This window comes from Macrobrachium nipponense, chromosome 3 (assembly GCF_015104395.2).
Source record: "Macrobrachium nipponense isolate FS-2020 chromosome 3, ASM1510439v2, whole genome shotgun sequence".
In the NCBI taxonomy this organism is placed as follows: Eukaryota; Metazoa; Arthropoda; class Malacostraca; order Decapoda; family Palaemonidae; genus Macrobrachium; species Macrobrachium nipponense.
Genome location: NC_087202.1, coordinates 86,370,019 through 86,387,583, shown reverse-complemented (window position 1 = coordinate 86,387,583; position 17,565 = coordinate 86,370,019). Strand labels below are relative to the sequence as shown.

Genomic DNA, 17,565 nt, shown 5'->3' with positions numbered 1-17,565 from the left:
TGGACCCTTTAGAACATTATTACTATTATTATTATGGAATACGCAAAAAAACCAGCACCTTGAAAAAAGTAAGGTTTAACAAAGGAATATGACAGTGCAAGTCATAGAGAATATAGAATGAAAAAGGTAACGGCCTACGTAAATATAAAAAAATGAACATTTATATATCCATACACAAAGCGTTTTATCAGTCAGAACATCTGTCTTAATAAGAAAAGTGGCGATTTTTCTGCGCGAATCATGGGTGAAAGAATGATACTAAATTGAAATATAAATAATCACAAGAGTAATCTTAAACAGGATAACTACAGAATGTGAATAAAAAATTCACACTTAAAAGATGCAGTACATTTTAAATTTAATGATAACAAAACGTTCTCATTCCAGAGATTCATCGTTGTATAATAGTACGAGAGTATAAAACGAACATAAAATACATAAGAGAGAATTCTTACCAAAAACAAAGTCAACAAAAGCATTATTAAAATAACAGCGAAATGATGATTAAATGACATGTTTAGAGTACAGAATAATTAAAAAACGTAAGTTACGAGTTTAATCAAAGCAAAATCTGAGTACAAAAATACATTCCGAAAAATAGAGACAAACATAAAAGAGAATGGTATTAAAAAAATATTCCGGAACTATTACCACCACGAAAGGAATTATTTTCAGAAATGATACGTTTAAACGGACAGAGAAATATAAGAAATATCTCAAGCAAATCCTTTCCTTGATTGCAAAGAGAATCTCTCCGCACCAATTTTAGAATTGTGCAATTCGCCACTGAAATATATACATTTGTTCGTTTGGGACAAGGAGAAATGAATACTTTGAATGAAGACATTCATTCTCTCTCTCTCTCTCTCTCTCTCTCTCTCTCTCTCTCTCTCTCTCTCTCTCTCTCTCTCTCTCTCCATTATTTTGAATGATGATGTATTATTCCTTTCGTGATGGTCTGTTCTGTATTTTTACCACATTCTCTCTCTCTCTCTCTCTCTCTCTCTCTCTCTCTCTCTCTCCAATATTCTGTCAGATTTATTATCCCTTTTAAGAGGGTCCGCTCCATATCTTTACTCTCTCTCTCTCTCTCTCTCTCTCTCTCTCTCTCTCTCTCTCTCATTTTTTACGTTTTTATCGCGTCCGCTTTCCCATAACCAGTCTGAAGCATTCGAGATAAATTCTAAGAGGACCTGTGGTGATGTTCCTTTATTTCTCTTTTTCAGCCCATCTGGTCGTAATCAGCCACGAATATGCCTCTTGCGTTGCTGCTATATTGCAGTAAGTGGTGGTGTTTCCTCTGTTTCCATTTCTTTCTCGCCGTTTTTCATGTTTGAATTACTTTTCCTTCTACGGTAGTTGTGACGAAAGCAAATGTAAATTATGAAGGGTGTTAATGAACTTAGCAGCTTTTCCAGATAAGTGTTAAAATATCAAAGCCCGTAATCACTTGCTGGCTGACATTTTTCTTTTAATATCCATGTGTCGTCACCATTTCAGGATTGTTTTTAATCGTTGAGAGAGAGAGAGAGAGAGAGAGAGAGAGAGAGAGAGAGAGAGAAGTCTATTCAGCCATCGTCCACTTTTTAATTCTCTTTGTTAATAAGCAATTATTCTTAAACGAAAAGCTCTCGATGTTATCAATGCGACGTATGAAGTATGAAATTTTTCAAACCTAAAATGAATTCTTTTCGGCAAAAACCTTATCATCACAGCATGAATTCAAATGCCAAACTTGTTTATGAATTTCATGGAAAACATCAGTAACTAAACATCAGTAATAATTAAGCCGCTGCTGTTGCGCAAAATTCCTAGTTATGATGAAAATGTAATTTGATGAACGATTCGCAGATCTAAAATATTTCAGCAACATTTCGGAGTTCATCAACATCTATTATCGAGCTTTTACATGAGGAATTCAGAAGTTCTGGAAAAATAACTTTCATAACACCGTAAAATGAATGAAAGGTAGTCATAGAGATATTCAGATAGCAAAATGAAGCAATTGACATCTAGGTCAAAAATGTGAAGACAAGATTCCATAGAGTGTGTGAACGCTAGATCCAAGTCATATGTAATTTTTTCCCCCCGAAATATAGGCTACATATTAAAAGTCATATGATATTACGTGAAAAGGTTTTCTATAGTATTAATATTTAAAGCTAACAACAGACTATCCTAAAAGCACATCAATACATTACCTTGTTATTGTGATACCACAAGACATAAGCGGGAGGCTCAGGTAGATCATGGAGGACGCAGGTGAGGTTGATCATGCTGTACCTATGGACATATACATCAGGGGAGCCTAAGATTTCCCCCCTCGGCGCTGCGAAAGATAATATGAAAAGGGAATTTAAGAACTGTCAAAGCAATAGTGACATGTAGGCATATTGCCACGTATGAATACAAAGAGCATAAGCAGGGTTTTGGGCAAAGCAGTAGAATTGTCGTCACGCTTTTTTTTATGCAGAACGGTAAATCAGTAAGAAAAATAATGGCGTACAAAAACAATTACGTTCCAATAAATGTAGGAGACATAAAAGACCCTTTAATCTATTATAATCTTATCTATGTTACTAAAGGATTTCTTCCAAAATCCCAACCACTGTGGGTATAGAGTATAACTGATACTTCATTTCTTCATATTTGTTTTGAAAATTATTATGAATATCAAAGTTCATTCCGTAATTTTCCTCCCAAGAATGAATTTCTAAAACATATTCTTTCATTTTTTCTTTTAGATATTCTTTTAGACGTTGGTAGCGATCTCTGTCCAAATTCCTTCCTGTTTCCCCGACATAAGAAAGGCTACTATGCTCACGTTTAATAACGTGAACCACCACATTTCTCTCTCCATCTTTGTTTTGCGATCTTATTCTTAATATATATTTTAAATAGATATTCTTGCTGTGTTCGAGCAACATTTTTGGTTGTATCAAAGGCAACTTGACAATGTGCCCCTGGTAAGATCTGCCTGGATGGACTTTCATGTCTTTTGAAGAATGAAGCAGTAGCCTTCGAAAGCTAAAGAATCCTAATTTTGTGATATGCTTCAAAAATCTAAAAAAATATGATCGGTTTGTCTTCTACCGGAAGCACTTCGTTAATGTTAGTGTATGAAGCAATAAGAATAAGAAAAATTTCAAGTCTTCGAGAACTGACAATTGCTATAACAGCATACTAATTTCTCATTAAATGCTGGATGAGTGTGCAGCTATAATTTTATCTGATTTGAAATTTTATCACTTATGTCGTAGAAACAGTGATCAGTGATCGCTGGGTTAAAATAAAACTTAAAAACACGGATAGATGCATATAAAGCCATGTAACCAAATATATATATATATATATATATATATATATAGATATATATATATATATATATGATATATAATATATATATATATATATATATATTATATAGAAATATATATATATATATATATATATTATATATATGTGTGTGTGTGTGTGTGCATTAAGCTACAAATGTCCTTTCATATCTAATTCGCTCTACCTTAGAAATAATATATGAATATATATAACTGAAGGGAACTAAAAATTCCCTTTCAGTTAACATAATGAAAATATATTAACTCTGAGGTAGAGCGAATTAGATATGAAAGGACATTTGTAGCTTAATGCGATATATGAATCACGGTGATGTGATCCAGACTCACTCATATATATATGTATGTATAATACATACATACATAATACATACTACATACATACATATCATATATATATATATATATATATATATATATATATATATATATATATATATATATATATAACACAGCTATTCTAAAATCGTAACGTGAACAAAAAACGAAATTATGTCTCTCTAGCTCAAAATAAATATAATCATTGACAATTACGATGATGAATCTTCTCTCTCTCTCTCTCTCTCTCTCTCTCTCTCTCTCTCTCTCTCTCTTCCTTACCTAAAACCACCAGATAAGTATTAAAAGCCTTAATAGGCTTCGTGCTGATTTGGCACTGGTAATTTCCTTCGTCTCTGGGCTGCACAGATTTGATTCTCAATGTCCACTGATTAGTTCCATCCTGATGGATGGCTTCGTACCTCAGATCCGAAGTGTAGGTGTACCTCCCTACCGTCAGGATGCGGAGGTCCCTTCCTCGAATCCAGGAGACCTGTAAGGATGAGATGAGAATGCGTCCCTGTGACTCTGATCATTAAATGTGAAATGATACTTACGATGGATAATGTTCAGGATACTCGACTGAAAGGGAGACTATTGAAGTTATTGGGTGCGGTGAACGACTAGTGTTAAAATGCTTCCACAGCATTATCGGCCTAAAGGCTTCATTTCCCCCCCATAAGATATTCATATAATAAAGCAACTGATGCGCGATGCATACATACCCACTTACTGCCCTGAAAGATATGTCGAGGGAAGTGACTGGAAAATGGACATTTTATTAGTTCGGAAATTCATTTGAAAATACAAAAACAAAACAGAGCTAATGGAATAAAATTCAAAACAATGGGGCCTTGCGTGAGATAGCCTTAGAGAACATGCCCATAAGTGACTGAAAGATTCCCTAACAGCCTCAGTGACGGTATTTCTGCGTGCCTTCTTCTGTCTATGTTTGAGACAGTATCCTTATGTAGTACACAAGACAAGTACAGTTCGTATTGTTGCTAGTAAAGAAATCGAGGCTGTCCAGGCGTTTATGTTGTATTCCTGCGCTTTCTTCTTTTTTTATGACTTATGGAAAAAATATAATTCCATTCATGTCTACAAAATAAGGGATTTGAAAAATATGAGTCATTTAGCTATGTATTCGTTCATTTATTTAGTGATTAGTACGTTCCTCATTCATGAATAAGCATAATAATGAAAATAATATTTATTGTAGATATTTTAATTTTCTGGTCCCACGAAAGACCCAAACACCCAAGCACCCTCCCCCTCCGTCCTATCCCTATTCCCCCTCCCGTAACTAATTACCCACCGCCACCTACGCCAACTCCTATTCCCTGACGTGAATGTGAAAGGAACCAGGAAACAAATTAGAAGTGTTATATTAGGACAGTGACATCTTAATGCTATTACGATGCGAAGGTCCTCACAGAGCATTCATGGAACCAGCTCGGAAGAGGAACGCTTTAGGATTTTGACCCTGAGGATGAAAATCAATTCGGCACAGAGATATTATGTGAAGCTTATAGCTTTTAAACTTTAGAGTTTGAGCAGAGCGTAATTGGGTTAAAGTTAACAAAACTAAAATATATAACTGTACAAAATTCAAACTGTGAAAATATAAATTTAAATCATTTTAAGAAGCTCATCAACAGGAAATATTGTTACGTAGTGCAATTCGTTTCTTGTTAATTAATTTGTTCCATTTAAAAATTTTCCTAACCTAAGAAAAACTCAAGATGCCCATAACATCTGCAATCTCAGCTTCAAGTAGTTGGAATAAGTAGATGACTTGAAGACCAAGGGGAACATGTCTAGAGATTTTAAACTGAAAAGGAGCGAAAGGAAGCCATGTAGACTTCCTCATAAAAATCAACATTGGAGTAAGAATGTTCGTTTTTTTTTTAATACAATTTTTGTTTCTTTACCAACACAGTGATTCAAATAATGCAGTAATTAGGCAAAATTTTTCTTTTCAGGTTTTCGCTTGGGGAAGGGTTAAAATTAAAGAATGTTATAACTCTTTAGTGGTAAAGTATTGCGTGACTATCTTTATTTAAAGTTGCCACTCTTGGCAGTTGCTCTTATAATTATAATAGCTGAAAAACTTATTCAGCAAAATTCTTTTCTTGCTGGCTGATATTATTGGATCATCTGGTAGACCAGCAGTCTCTTCTTTTCATCTGCAATGTTTTAGTGAATGATATAATAAAAACATGTCGAATCTTCTTATTGAAATATACTCTAATTTTAGTTATCTGTAAAAAACAAAACAAAAAGTAATTTAAATCATGGGAAATCATACAAATTCAATGATACATCAAAGAAAGAAAAATACTCTTTCTGTTTAACTCGTGCAGAGAGAGAGAGAGAGAGAGAGAGAGAGAGAGAGAGAGAGAGAGAGAGAGAATTTATAGATTGCAGATCTAGCTTATCATAATTTATTACACTTCCTTCCATATAATATAAAATAATGGATAACATATCGGAATGATAATGAATTTCACTAATAATATTATACTCATTTTTTGTTTTATCTTTGCCAAAGAATTTAGACGCTACTACTCATTAACGCTCGGCCGTGAGAAAGTGTCATGATCTTGCTTTATGACGCAGTGGGGTCGAAACACGCTGAGGACAGTAAATATTAATTACCGAGAAAGTGTGACGTCAACTGCGTTTATGACTCTGCGCGTTCGAGACAGCGCGGTGAGGATGAATATTCATCGCCGTGACATAGTGGTTAAGAGACATGAACTCTCTCTCTTTACAGCTTCTCATTTGTCAAGACTGGTTGGAATGTGTAAACTATTCGGAGTTTTCTTGCAGGTATGTAGTGCTAAATGCTGACCTGTCTAGCGTGCAGGTCCTGTTCAATAAAAAAAAACAAGCAAACAAACAAACGAACAAAAAAGGGAAATATTTATAGACTAGCTTCATGCCACAATATACCATCGTCTTCATAGAAGAAAGGCTACAATCATAGGTTATAGAACGTGAAAATGCCATTTCGAGAGATATTGGTACCTTGAGTTCACCATATATAATATCATAAGGCACATCTTGAAGGGTGAAACACATCGTTAGTGTAAAATCACATGGTCTTTCAAGACCATGTGATTTTAGACACTGTCGCAAGACGGCTTCTATGTGTGTGTGTTTTTTTTTTTCTCTCTCTCTCTTTCGCATGATGTCCTACTTCTAATACTGACATAAAAAGACTCGTGCAGTCGTCCTTGTCGTAAGCAGGCGATTTTCTTTCTTTAATTAAGAGATGTATTTACAAGCATGTGACCGAGTAACAAGGTTTGCACAGTTCATTTACTTTAAATGTTTATTATCTTAAATGTCATTCAACAGATTCAGTGGCTGGGTATCCTAGTTATGAATGGATTATCATAACCTATGTACTTCAGGGGAAACTTACTTAAAACTAGAAAATTGTTAATTCAAATCACATTTCCAAAGGAAAAATTCTTTCATGGAATACATTGTATAACATGACGCTACTCTTTCAGGTTGGTCATATTTCGATTGTGTTGATTAAATTTTTATTACTGTTATTTGAAGGAACCGGAAAGGGTTGTAGGCGCGTTCTGTTTTACTGACATTACTGAGAGTTTAGATAAATTTCTGGCAGTTTTCAGCAAAGAGATGTCAGAGGTTATGGCTTTGTGACTGCGCCTTAAGAAAGTTCAGCAGCTGCAATATTGGGCCTTTATCCTTACCAAGAAGAAGGGAGAACAATTCTACCAAACCTTGGAATAAGGAGCAGAAGACCACTATTATAATTAATTATCTATATGGTCAATCGAACATTTTGCGTTCCCCGCCTCGGGTAGATGCATATTTCTGTCACGAGATTGTAAGTTTTACAAGTCACAGAAAGACTCTAAATCTCAGATTTTATTGTTTAAAGACGGAAACTGACTCGTCTTTTTATGATATATCAAAATAACAGTTACGCCATGAGGACATGTAGTTTCACACTGTCAACTGCTAGGACAACTACTTCCAACAACAAAAAATTAAAATTAGACAAAGGACGTTGGACCACATTTCTAAAGATACTACAGAAAAATCAATAAGGATACTATGTATGAAAGGTAATAAAAAAACTAAATATTATTCCAAAGTAATATTCCATAGAATTTTCTCTTGAAAGTATCAAAAAGAGAGAGAGAGAGAGAGCCTTCATCTCTCTTAACGTGTACATAAACAAGGACATGCTAAGAACGCAGTGTTATTGAATAAAGAAAGCTTGAAAGCGAATACTACTTTGAGGTAGCCTTACTGTTCTGTTGCCTATGGAATGCACACGGCACCTCAGTTCCGCCTGGCGGCCCACATGTGCTGTCTGGTTGGTCTTCATCGTTGAGTCGAAGTAGGGCTGGTCTGTGATCAGGGGCGGCGGTGGGATAAGGACCTCCTTTCCCCATGAGCCTATCAATACTGAAAAGTCAAATAGGATACTTCATGAGTTTTCTTCCAATTATGACTATAATATCTATTTTCAAATTATTAGTTATATAATTATACAAAAATAAGAGTTTTCAATTGCCAAACTGAAAAGATACTCCCCTTTCCTTACTACAATGTTTATATATACTAGTCCTTATGAATAATCCACCAATATTTAAGTAGTGTTATACAGAATTATGAACCAAAAAAGTGTTATAAATATAAATCAATGTGGAAGAGGCAAAGTTTCGGACACTTCTAATACACGGCACAAATCTTAAAAAGAAAAAGAGAAAACATTCCCACAATGTCATGCTGGAGTCTTTCTTTTTCTCTGTGAATATTAGGAAACCCCTCGAAATAACATCAACAACTCCTGATGAAGACACGGACGCCGTGAAAAACTAGATCCAAGGGTTACCCCGAGTCACGCCCTCGTCAGGTAGTCAGGATGTGTGAGTGAGATCGCCCCCAGAGGCTCCGTCGACCATCGTAATCAGTCACCTGGCTCTCCTGGGATAGGCACCAGCTCATCATTGGCAATGAGCCCCAGAGAAGCATCTTCATGTATGCCACCACCACCTTACATACCCCAGTCCCGCATAAGGACACCCAAAATCAACTTCATAATTCATGTCCACTGGTTTGTCTGAGTCTGGAGGTCTAAACAGGGCTCCATAATCTCTTTTGTACCCTGCCACACTATGAACCTTAGGGCAAGGTGCGGCCCTGGCTGAATCGATGCAAGTAAAACGTTAGAGGACATATTTCACGTTTCCTGTGATCTTTTAAACACTTGCACATTAACTTTAATGAAATGTAAACGTCGGCCAGTCTGTATCCCCTTCCTAAAATGGGATGAGTGAAGACCAAATCTTACTTGACTTTCCTTTACAGAGTAAGAGATTGTAAGAAATATAGCGGAGCTTGACGAAACCGTAAGCTGAACTTCACATATGCAACAGTAGTTTGAAATTGTAAATCTTTTCGAAATGATTCCTTGCAGTAATACGATGATGATATTAATATTTCCCTGCACAATGGCATGTTACTAACTTCAAGAGTTGTATAAAATCCGACATTTTCTTTTGAAAAAAAGTAAAAATTATTTTCATCCCATAATACATTGAATGGAATAAGAACAGACTATTACTTTTAATGTTCAGAATACGTAAAGTTTCATTCATTAGCCTAAAGAACTATCAATATTAAATGAACCATTTTACATCAAGCGATATGAATAAATGTAAAAAGTTTGAGAAAGGAAAATAGCAAAGAAACAAGAAAAATAACGAAGAAAAACTTCCTCAGAGAAGTATTGATTTTTCAGTAATCTAGTTCCACTGGACGCATATCTAAATTTAAAAAAATATATAAAAAGGAAAGTTTTGTTTAAAATTTAAAACACATTTTTATTAAAAGGCATTAAAAAGGGAAAAATAATTTCTTTAGACAAACCAAGATTTTCTTACAATCAAATAAAAGCGTGGTCGCTAAACATGGAAGGAAATGCTGCAAGAAATGAAATTATATATATATATATATATATATATATATATATATATATATATATATATATATATCATATATATATATATATATATATATATATATATATATATATATATATATATATATATATATATATATTTCTTGCAGCATTTCCTTCCACGTTTGAAGCACTCACTTTTATTTTTGTAGAAATGATTAGTTGTAAGAAAATACTGGTGTGCTTAAGAAAATTATTTTCTACTTTTTAGTGCATTTTAATAAAAGTGTGTTTGGTTTTGACAGAAACTGTGACCGATATTGTAGCTAATAAAATTGATGTCCTGTCGAGCCAAAGAAGGTTTGAAAAATTCGGGAGTTATTTACCGAGTCAAAGAAGTTGTGAAAAATCCGAATAGTTTCATACAAATCCTGAGATACTGGGAACGGTCACTGTAGGGTCATTAGAGGTCACTGCTGACCTGGTCATGCAATGTTCCATTGCCACCGGTAACCGAACGAATGGAAAAGGTGGAGTTACAAGATGTGGCCAAGACAAACAAACGAACAGACACAAAAGCAAGTTAAATAAAAGTGTATGAAGAGATTGGTTTAATTTCTAACGTTGACGATTTCCCCTTACAACTTTTCTCAAGAATTTGTCTAATTATTCAATCTGGTACTAAAGTTATGAGAATTAGAGGAAAGTTGGGGAAGCTTCTTGTGCATTCACGAATTTCCCCACATTATTTCTTCACCCTCGTCGCTTTCTGTGTTTCTGTACAATTGTGTTCTAGTTCGTTCTATGCTTCTTACACAAACATACTCAGATATTGATATATACATATACCATTTCAGTCTTTGCGTTTAATTATTTTCCCAATGTTTTTTTTTACTTTCTTGTTGCGGTTTTATCTTATTTCTAAATCTGCTTTAGTTCTGTAATGAATAATAATAACTGTACTGAAGTACGGATGACTTGTAATACGTGTCTTGTTTTCATTTCCTTGAAGTGGTGATGGCAAAAAATTAAAAATGATTCGTACATTTTCAGAATGTTATATCAAATAAAACTCCCTAATATAAGGTAAACACTATTCAACGAATTTACTTTTAATTAATTAGTCTACTGGGAGCATCTCCCGTGTGTGTGTGTGTGTCTGTGTGCACGCGCGCGTGTGTGTGTGTGTGTGTGTGTGTGTGTGAGAGAGAGAGAGAGAGAGAGAGAGAGAGAGAGAGGATTTCTCTTCATACGGGAAACAAGTTTAGCACGTAATTACTTTCTTGTGAATGACCTCGAGCAAGCTTATAACCATTAGGTTGGTGATTTCCTTCTGTATTTATCAATGTCCATATTTTTTGCATAGCGCTGTTCTATTTTTCTTGTTTTTTTTAGTTTTATTGTTAATTATGCGTATTTTTCTTTACCTTAGAATTACTACTAAACTGCAGAAGAAAATAACGCCTCTCTTGCCTGTTGACCTTTTAATTAAAAAACCTTTTAGTTCAGGCAGAGTTTTTTATAATTAATAGGATTTATATATGCGATCTCAATCAGTCCAACTAAGGTTTGCTTTTGGAACCACTCATCTTCATTACCATTTGAAAGGGACTTGGTAAATAGGCATTTCCAATGTGTTTACGCTTCGCTCTGATGTGTCTGATTGTTACTACACATTCAACAAGTAATGCCACAGTGGTTTATATCTATATCAATATATATATATATATATATATATAGATCAATATATATATATATTAAATATATATGTATATAATACATATATATACATATATATATATATATATATATATATATATCATCATTTTATTCTCTGTGAGCTTGCTCTGTAAGTTCTTGATATTTTAGTTTGTTCCAAAAGAATATGTGTTCGTAATAATAATAGTGATAATGATAATAATAATCCAGAATTATTTATTTTACGTAGTGATATAGTTGACTATATAATTGTGGATTTTTTACACAAATTGTTTTCCACGAGATTGTGAATTTTTTTAGCAATAATAATAACAATAATAATAATAATACATTGGAAGGAGACCCTCTTTCGAGTGTTTGCGTCCCTCAACGACCTCTAATCTGCGGGAACTGAAGACAATATCCGAGAACATATATATACATTAGAATTGCTGTAAAAACTTGAAAGCAAATACGATACCATATTCGACGTTAGTGAGGTTTTACCTAAGATTCCAAGTTTATATATTCAGGCATAATGGCTTCCAAAGTAATTTCAATGTTCTCTGGAGTGGGGAACTTTACTAGTACCGGAGACAATATACAGATCTGGCTATTATTATTATTATTATTATTATTATTATTATTATTATTATTATTATTATTATTATTATTATTATTATTGAAAGATATCGCTGCATCAGCTGCATTTAGCTTGTAAATAGTATTTTCTATTTTTCTAATAATTGCTTTCTCTCTGTCATCACAATTGGCGAGTATTGCGCCAATATTACTCATCAGGAGGAGTCAGTTTCAGGGATATTGCTTACAAATTTATTTGTCACAATAAATAGATAAATAAATAGCTCAAAATATGACAAATTAGTGGCAAACGTTTCTCTCGGTTTCATCCGAGCATGATCACGGCAGTGGTCGGAGCAGACTGTAGGTGCTGTCAGTAGAGAAACGTTGGCCACTAATTCGTCATATTTTGACCTATTTGTTTATCCATTTATTGTGACAAATAAATTTGTAGGCAATATCCCTGAAATTGACTCCTCCTGATGAGTAAAATCGGTGCAATACTCGCCAGTTGTAATAGCAGAGAGAAAGCAATTATTAAAAAAATAGAAAAGACTATTTACAAGTTAAATGCAGCTGATGCAGCAATGTCTTTCAATAATAATAAAATAATAATAATAATAATAATAATAATAATAATAATAATAATAATAGCCAAATCTGTAAATTGTTTCCGGCACTAGTAAAGCTCCCCACGCCAGAGAACATTGAAATTACTTTGGAAGCCATTATGCCTGAATATATAAACTTGGAATCTTAGGTAAAACCTCACTAACGTCGAATATGGTATCGTATTTGCTTTCAAGTTTTTACAGCAATTCTAATGTATATATATGTTCTCGGATATTGTCTTCAGTTCCCGCAGATTAGAGGTCGTTGAGGGACGCAAACACTCGAAACTATAAGATATCCGCTTTCACGCAGTTTGTTTGTCCGGCACTTTAGGCTGAATCGAAGCTGAGTAGTTCAACAGCAAGTCATATTTTGCATATTGATGTTGTTGTTCAGCAAATTTGGTTGCTCTCGGCAGGAAAAGAGGATCAGGAATCAACTGTGAATGCGAAAGCACACTGTTCATATACAACTTATGACAAATTGACAAACAAGAGATCATCCGTCGTTGACCAAGTTATAAGAGCCGATGTTAGAAAACTGAAACCTAATACCACGAACAACTCTACCTAAAAGAGATCAATCTCTGGCAGAAGCAGAGGAAGAAAAAGTAAAGGAAGAAAAAATTACTTAAAATAGGTTGCATTAATTGTATCACTGTTATATGTATATGAGGTCTTCCTATGCCTAACTTCCGTGCAGCATTTGCTGACACTTTCATTAGTTGTTCCTCAAGAGTAAAATGTGAGTCAAAAGTTACACCAAGAAGGGGAGGAGGATGAGGTGTAAAAACTGCGCAAGATCTGCTAATCAATAGTTTTGTTTTACTGGAGTTCAAACTCATACCCCAAAGACTACAACATACACTACTATGAGATTCAGGGCCTCTGTAACACGGTTTTTTCGCAATAACTTTTTATCTATGCATTTCATAAATATAGCGCTTATTCAGAATACATATTATATCAACACATAAATTTTGAGTGTATTCTGCACTACGTAGGTTGAATAAATTTGGTACTTATAATGTAAAAGTGACCTTTTTTGAAGACGGGCCAACTTACTCAGAGAAAAGGTTTCGAACGCACTCGTTACGTAACTTATGACATCATTTCTTCCCTCTTTCTCGATGGATGATTGGCTATACGTAACGAAGGCTATACCTCTGGCAACAATGACATACAAATTTAAATACAAGCAAAGCAGTACACCTTTATGAACTCTGGAACCTCTCCACTGATAATTGTCATAATGAACAAACCAACAAAATATGTTAATAAATACAAAAACACTTCGATTTTTAGTCTAACTCCCAAAATAAGTTTCCAAAGAAATTAAAGTCTACTTTATACGTCACAATCAGATTGACAAGATGTAGGGAATAGTTGGTAATTACCAAAAACATAGTAGACAAGCTTGATTTGATAACTGCTATATCTAATGTCAAGCAATTTTTATTTATTGGCTATCTACCTATTTACTGAAAAAAAAATAGCCGGTACCGTATATTGGCTTTAAACCTTCACCAATAATTATCGTCAGAATGGTGACTTCATGAGGCTCCACCCACTTTCGCCTCGTTATAATTCAGGATAACACTGAAGGCTACCATGGGCATTGTTGGATTAGAAAATTTAACTTCTGGCTATAAAAACTAATTTCTCGAGTAGTTGTAAGAAGTGCTAAATGATCCTCAAGGATCCCAACAGTTGGTCTAAACGTTTAATTCATGTATATTACTGCTATACTGTTGCGGCACTACTGCTACAGTAGTATTACGACGCTAGCACTGATACCCCAACCACATCTATGTATCGTTCCGCCATTCATAAGTCTTTGGGTTTCAGAGCCGATGGAATTTCTGTCTGGTGGATGGGCGGGGCAACATTTAGTCAAAAGGTGTTTGTTTACCTTGCTTACGTAATGAATGTTTTTCGACTCTTGGCTAGTAATCATTGGCCATGGCGTCTGCTAGTTCATTTTTACTCTATAAAAATTAAAACTATCGGGTTTAGGTTATTGATAATGCTGACAAAATTTGTGTGTGGTTGTAAAATATACATATATCAACTTTCAGCTACATCCGATGCTTTGACAAGGAGCAAAGTCCAAAAAACCGTGTTACAGAGACCCTGAATCTCATAGTAGTCTTCTCCATGTCTCGATTGAGGCTGAGGGTAGTTCCATTTCTCCGGACTGGAAACTTTACACACCCGTGTACTAAACAATCTTGTTTTCCAGGCCAACAACCATATCACTTCTATACAGCGGACCAGTAACACTACCCCGTGGAACTCCAAATACATTTGGCCTCGGCTTGCTAAAGATCCCACAAACAGTAACAATTAGTGAAGTGAAATAGCAGAAAACATTTATTTTGAAACTTCATAAGTAGAAATATCCCTCTCTGAGTGTTCATGGGTTTGGACACCTATATATAAAATCGTCGATCTACGTATATACAGCATTATACCATCATCATAATCATAGTACCATTCTTTCCCTACAGTCAAATATCATGAAGAACTGAATGAAAATAGTGACTAAAAGATTCGGTCAATAATATTTATGCATAAATTCTGAACCAACGTTTTCAAAAGCATTGGGAAGTTGTAAACTTCATTAAATTTTAAAAGAGGACTTGCAGAAAAATGCATAAAATATATTCATATTTCCCTTGTTAGAATATTCGACTTCATTGTTAGTAAAAGCTCTTGTCCTCTCTTCCTGCTAATGTTTCCCTTGGTTCTTCTAACCTTCCACCTCCCTGGAGGAGTCGCCTTTATTGCTTATGAGTTGATTTCTACTACTACCATTTTATTTATTTCTTTTTATTAGAAATGTTAGGGTTAGAGGCCGGTAACTTTGATCCTTAAGCGCATTAGGTCTATGCTGCACTGGCCAGTGAAAATATATATGCTTAAATCCGTAGATACATTTTAACATAAACAAAAATGTATATATGTATATATATGTGTATATATATATGATTAATATTTATATATATATTATATATGTATATATATAATATCGATTAGTATATATATTATTTATTAGATTATAATATATATATTATATATATATAATATATTTCATATATTACATTTTTATATTTATCAATTTAATCAATAATCATGTATTTTTATTATATTACTTTATAGGTAAGTTTATTTATAAAAAAATAGATCAATTATATATGTATATCGATTATTGATTATATATGTGTGTATATATATATATATATTATATATATATGTATATATATATATATATTATATATATATATATATATCATAGATATGAATATATATACTCTGATCCTTGTTTTTATTGAAAAAGTAATAATGGTATATCAATGTCCTTGTTGAAGTTCAGCTCAATGAACCTCTCTTGGAGATATTGCAATAAATTACCTGCTTTTTATTTCAAATTAAAATGTTTTTTATCTTTATCAAACCCGAATTGTTGATTGGACGCACACACCGGCACTAGAAATTGTAGGTTAATTATATATCATATGGCGATTTGTCTGATTTCGTACATATATATATATATATATATATATATATATATATATATATATATATATATGTGTGTGTGTGTGTGTGTGTGTGTGTGTGTGTGTGTGTGTGTGTGTGTTACACCCCGTCTGTGAAATTAAGGCCAAAGCACTGTTCCAGTTGACGAAACGGGCAAAAGGCCTGTTTACTTCGTGAAATGGGCAATTTCATGCATGAATCTTAAAAACATATGCATAACTAGTTGTTAAGCCGGAAATAGTAATTTTGAAGACTGTTATTAACTGTAACACTAACACCTTTAACATCACATAAGACGACATTTCCAAAGTAGCTGCTATAACCCATGCAAGGTTTGGTCATTGATGAATAAATACAGTTGTCCTTCCTTGTGGGCTGCAAAATATGAGCAGACGGTAATTACCATTCTTAAGAGAGGAAAGACTGGACAGATGCCTAAAAATGGAAGACTACTACATCTTGAAAATCTTTCAGATTGTCTCCGACACAGGTTAAACAAAACATTAAAAAATATATGACAACCAAAGGATCAGTCACGGGAATTATCCAACAAGCCCACGTTGTCACTGGCTATGGTGGTGAAAAGAAGACTTACAAGAAGGTCAGAAAACAATATGGCAACATTCAAAGATCAGTGTTAGCGCTGCGGTGAAAAACGTTGCAGAATGGAAACAACAAATGGAGTTCTGGTCAGATCACTATCAGTAAGTTATCGCGATGAAAGAGGACAAGTAGATCTGGTGGACATGCAAACTATGAGGGATGGGAGTTATCACTTTATTCTGCACTATATGGAGTACATGACCAAGTTTCATGTCATTCGTCCCCTGAAATCAAAGACAGCAGCTGAGGTTTCCAGTGAGCTTTTCATCTTGGATATAGGTCCACCCCACATACTTCAGTCCTACAATGGCCGCGAATTTAGAGGTCCAGTTATCGAAGAACTTGTGAATGGGCGTCCTAGGCATCCCCAGATCCTGGGATCTAATGAAAGAGGTAATGGGAATATGAAACTCAAGCTTATGGCGTTGATGAGAGATAATATTTGCGCTAAATGGAGCTGTTTTAGTGTCCATTTTTGTCCACCGGGCCAGGAGCAATTCATATCATGAAGCAATCAAGATGACTCCCTGTCAAGCACTTATTGGCAACAAGCTACGATGTGGTCTCAAGTCAATTTTACCATGTGCATTTATCAACAGAATATCATCTGATATTGAAGAAGGAGAACTTGAAAGGCTTACAGAAGTAGTTCCAGAACCTATTTTGAACGATCCAGTCCCAGCTTCCCAAACCTCAGCTCAGGAAGACTCAATTTTAGTAGACCCTAAATGTGAACGTTAAGTACAGTAATCTGCAGACACTCAGCAGCAACAAGCTCTAGACTAGAGAAAGACAATCTCTCAACTAAAGAACTGTATCCAGCAAAACGGACGAAGGAAGCTCTGGGTGGCCTTTAATAACAAGCTCTACGAATGTTAGCACGCAACATAAGATGTGTAAACAT

General features: G+C 34.4%; 1 protein-coding gene across 1 annotated transcript in view; it reads right to left on the bottom strand.

The window, feature by feature from the left end:
• Positions 1-17,565, bottom strand: part of LOC135221876 (uncharacterized) — a 106,853-nt gene that overhangs the window by 8,457 nt on the left and 80,831 nt on the right. Inside the window, exons 2-4 of the mRNA XM_064259834.1 lie at positions 7,972-8,129; positions 3,954-4,164; positions 2,202-2,329 (exon numbers count right to left, since the gene is read on the bottom strand). Of these exons, the coding sequence (XP_064115904.1) occupies positions 2,202-2,329; positions 3,954-4,164; positions 7,972-8,129 (497 nt within the window). The remainder of the gene's footprint in view (positions 1-2,201; positions 2,330-3,953; positions 4,165-7,971; positions 8,130-17,565) is intronic.